General features: G+C 48.4%; 1 protein-coding gene across 1 annotated transcript; it reads left to right on the forward strand.

Annotated features, from left to right (window-relative positions):
• Nucleotides 1-828: 828 nt before the first annotated feature.
• LOC138356451 (uncharacterized) lies at nucleotides 829-4,362 on the forward strand. The gene has a single exon (XM_069312608.1). It carries the CDS (start codon nucleotides 829-831, stop codon nucleotides 4,360-4,362), a length of 3,534 nt encoding a protein of 1,177 aa, XP_069168709.1.
• Nucleotides 4,363-4,580: the final 218 nt, after the last annotated feature.

Genomic DNA, 4,580 nt, shown 5'->3' on the forward strand with positions numbered 1-4,580 from the left:
ATCAATCGGGAAATAGAATGGAAGAAATTAGAAATGGAACGAGAGAGACAAGATAAAGAATTAGAGATGAGACGTTTAGAATTAGAACGAGAAAGAGAAAAAGAAGAACGAGAAAGAGAAAAAGAAGAGCGAGAAAGAGAAAGAGAAGAACGAGAAAGAGAAGAGAGACGAGAGAGAGAAGAACGAGAACGAGAGAGAGAAGAACGAGAAAGAGAAGAGAGACGAGAGAGAGAAGAACGAGAACGAGAGAGAGAAGAACGAGAGCGAGAAAGGGAGGAAAGAGAGAGACAACATGAACTAGAAGTATTGCGATTAGGCGGTGGTCGGAGGCAAACAACGGACACCAGTAGCTTCGATCCGGTACGCAACATCAAAATGGTCCCCAAATTCCATGAGAAGGAGGTGTCAAAATTCTTTGCAGCCTTCGAGAAAGTCGCTGCCTCTTTGGAGTGGCCAAGGGAGAATTGGGCCATCATGATACAGTCAGTCTTGACTGGGAAGGCCCAAATTGCCTACTCTACGTTATCCCTTGACGACTCCAGTGATTATGACAAGGTGAAGAAAGTTGTGCTCATGGCGTACCAATTGGTACCTGAGGCTTATAGGCAAAAGTTCAGAAACCTGAAGAAGACCTCAGAGCACACTTTTACCGAATTCGCCACGATCAAGGAGCGACTTTTCCAGGAATGGTGTACCTCTCGGAAGGTGGAGACCAAGGAAGACCTCGAGCAGCTGATTCTGCTGGAGGACTTCAAGGATTGTTTGACTGGAGACTTGAAGACGTACCTAGAGGAACAGCAGGTAGAGACCTTGAGTGCAGCAGCCACAATGGCTGAGGAATACATCCTGACTCATAGGCCATCTGCTAGGTACGTCCCGAAGACCTATTCAAGATATCCAGCCAAACATAAACCGGAAGATAGAACTACCCCTCGTAGTGCCGCAAAGTCAACCTCGGATAGTCCCCGGAGGTTTAGTCCGAAGAGAGATGTATTGTGTTGGACCTGCGGTAAGAGAGGACATATTGCTGCGAAGTGTCGTAGCAGTTCAGGTAATAATCCCCGTAGGGAAGTCATGCTGATGAACAGTATAGTACCACCGACATCCACCCAAGAGAAGAGGAAAGGATTGTTCGCCCCATATACCTCCCAAGGATATGTAGCCAGTGGCCTTGCAAGTACGCCTGTGGTAATACTTAGAGACAGTGGAGCGGCCCAGTCTCTAATTCTGGAAACATCATTACCCGAAGGTATATCGGCGGATGAGATGCAGAAGGTAATCCTGGGTGGATTCCCTTCAACCTTGTACGTTGCCCCATTGGTACAAGTACATCTAGACTCTCAGTACTTCAAAGGTGAGTGTCGGTTGGCCGTGGTGGATAGTCTTCCCATAGAGGGAATTGACGTAATATTAGCCAATGACTTAGCCCTAGGATTGTTACCCAACTGTCCCCTGGTAGTGGATATTCCAGGACGTGAAGAGACCAGTCCCATCGCAGCAGTGCAAACCAGGTCCCAGGCGCACCTCCATGCACCACTAGATCTAAACACTTTGTTTAACTCTCCTCCTATCCCGCAGGTCACAAGTAGCCATACACCAGTCCCACCAGTCCAGATGCCGGTTCCCGAACGCTGGACTCGAGCCCAGCTGATAGAGGAACAGAAGAAGGACCCTCAGGTACGGAAGTTGGCCGACACCGTAGACTCTCCTACGAAAGGAGGGGATCTATATGTGTGGTCAAGTGGTGTACTGTGTCGCCGGCATCCTCCGAAATACCCCCAGTCAAGGGCGGTAGGTGATCAGATAGTCGTCCCAGCCGTGTTCAGATCTAAGCTGTTAGAAACAGCCCATGCTAATAGATTTGCTGGACATGGTGGGATCTCTAAGACTTTCCACCGCCTAGCCAAAGGTTTCTACTGGCCGCATATGAAGGAGGACGTACGTCATTTCTGCAAGACCTGCCATGCCTGCCAAGTGGCCGGAAAAGCAAACCAGCCTGTCCCCAAAGCCCCTTTATACCCCATTCCATCAATAGGTGAGCCCTTCGAACACCTCATCTTGGATATAGTAGGCCCTCTTCCACCTGCTACCTCAGGGGTGAAGTATTTGCTAACAATACTAGATCGGGTTAGTAGGTACCCAGAAGCGATCCCCCTTAAAACCATCACAGCTAAGGTTTTGGTGAAACAACTGCTTTGGTTCATCTCGCGATATGGTCTTCCCAAGACCATTCAGACGGACCAGGGGTCTAATTTCATGTCCCATTTGTTTCGCCAACAGATCGCCGACCTGGGAATTCGACAGGTTACCTCTAGTGCCTACCATCCCGAGTCTCAAGGAGCTTTGGAACGTTTTCACCAGACGTTGAAGGGCATGCTTCGGAAGTTTTGCTACGACAGGCAGAATAAGTGGGTTGAAGAACTGCCCTACCTCCTATTTGCGGTAAGATCAGTGCCCAATGAATCCCTAGGACTCTCCCCATTCGAGATGATCTTTGGTCACTCAGTAAGAGGTCCCTTAGAGGTGGCACGAGACCATTGGCTGGACGCAGAAACCAACGAGGATATTGTGGACTGGTTGTCTACCAATAAAGGACGGCTGTTCTCAGCCTGGGAGATGGCTACAAGGACCTTAGAAAGTACACAAAGAACTATCAAGAGCAGGTATGATAGGAGAACCAAGCAGAGGGAGTTCAAAGTAGGAGATCTGGTTTTAGTATGTACTCCTACAATAACTGGGAGCTTGAGCGCCAGATTTGTAGGTCCCTACCCGGTTGTAAAGAAGGTTACTAACCTCAATTACCTTCTTAGTACTCCAGACCGCCGTAAGAAAGAAACTCTGGTTCATGTTAATATGATCAAGAAATACGAGGGACGGGATACACTCCCCGTAACCTTAGTGACCACTAATGACGACATTGAGGAGGAAGAGGTGGTGTTGACTAACTCAGACATTCTGTTAAACTTGCAGGCAAAGTTGACACACGTGGCCGAAGGACATCAATCATCATTGCTGCAGATGATCCGGCAATACAAGCCTATCTTCGACGATGTTCCAGGGTTAACATCTGTCTTGAGGCATGATGTCGAGCTGGAGGAAGGAGTCCGACCTATAAAGCAACATCCGTACCGTCTCAACCCACTGAAGAAACGAGTAGTGAAAGAGGAGGTAGATTATATGCTGAAACACCATCTAATAGCCCCGAGCTCGAGCCCATGGTCATCCCCAATACTACTAGTGCCCAAACCTGGTAAGAAATACCGTCTTTGTATTGATTATCGCCAGGTGAATAAGGTCACAGTAGCAGATACTTACCCTCTCCCCAGGGTAGAGGAATGTCTGGATGCCATAGGTAGAGCCCGGTACCTGACGAAATTTGATCTGTTCAAAGGCTATTGGCAAGTTCCCCTCACGGAAAAGGCCAAACCCATATCAGCATTTGTAACTCCCGATGGGCTGTTTGAATGTCAGGTGATGCCATTCGGGATGAAAAACGCAGCCTCCACTTTCCAGAGACTGATGGGTATTGTGTTGCGTGACGTGGAAAACACCTTAGTCTACATCGATGATGTATTAATATATGATGTAGATTGGCAGGATCATCTGCGTCACATAGAGGATTTCTTCAAGGCCATGCTCCAGTCAGGATTGGTGGTCAATCTGCATAAATCGGAGTTTGCCAGAACCTCTGTCGTCTTCCTAGGTCATAAAGTTGGAGGAGGATGGATTGCGCCGAAGGCCAGCAAGATCGAGGCAATAGTCCAGTATCCTACGCCAGCTACCAGGAAGGACATCTTACGTTTCCTTGGTATGGCTGGGTTTTATCGTAAGTTTGTCCCTAATTTTTCCTCCATCGCCGTCCCCCTGACCAATCTATTGAAGAAAGGGGTAAAGTTAATATGGAATGAGAATTGCCAGGAGGCATTCGAGAGTCTCAAAGCAATTCTGATCTCTGCTCCAATCCTCAGGTCCCCGAGCTTTGAGGATAGATTCATCCTGACGGTCGACGCCTCTGACTATGGCCTGGGCTCCGTTTTATCCCAGACGGACGAGAAGGGGGTGGAACACCCGGTGGCCTATCATTCTAAGAAGTTCACCCCCAGCCAGCTTAATTACTCGGTCATAGAAAAGGAAACGTTGGCCTTAATTAATTCCGTCCAGCACTTCGAGGTATATTTAACAAGCAATGGCCATCCTATATTAGTACGGACCGACCATAACCCTCTGAAGTTCCTGGCTCAATTTAAGCAAAAGAACCTCAGGCTCACCAGATGGAGTCTACATTTGCAGCAATATCCCCTCCAGATTGAACACATAAAAGGGGTGGACAACGTGGTAGCTGACGCATTATCTCGTATCTAGATCCACGTACTAATTTGGTTTGTCTTCTCTTTTTTATAGGAACCCAAACCAAATTCTTTTGGTGGGGAGGTGTTACGGACCCTGATCCAGCGTCCAATCTCTAAACAGTGACGGCCGCGCCATCTGTGGGTCAGCTCCCGAAACCCCCTCCAAACCGACGACGTGTACTAGCTACGAGGGCCAGTTTCCAGCCCCGTTCAACGCTCAACGCCGCCGCC

This window comes from Procambarus clarkii, chromosome 72 (genome assembly GCF_040958095.1).
Source record: "Procambarus clarkii isolate CNS0578487 chromosome 72, FALCON_Pclarkii_2.0, whole genome shotgun sequence".
NCBI lineage: Eukaryota > Metazoa > Arthropoda > Malacostraca > Decapoda > Cambaridae > Procambarus > Procambarus clarkii.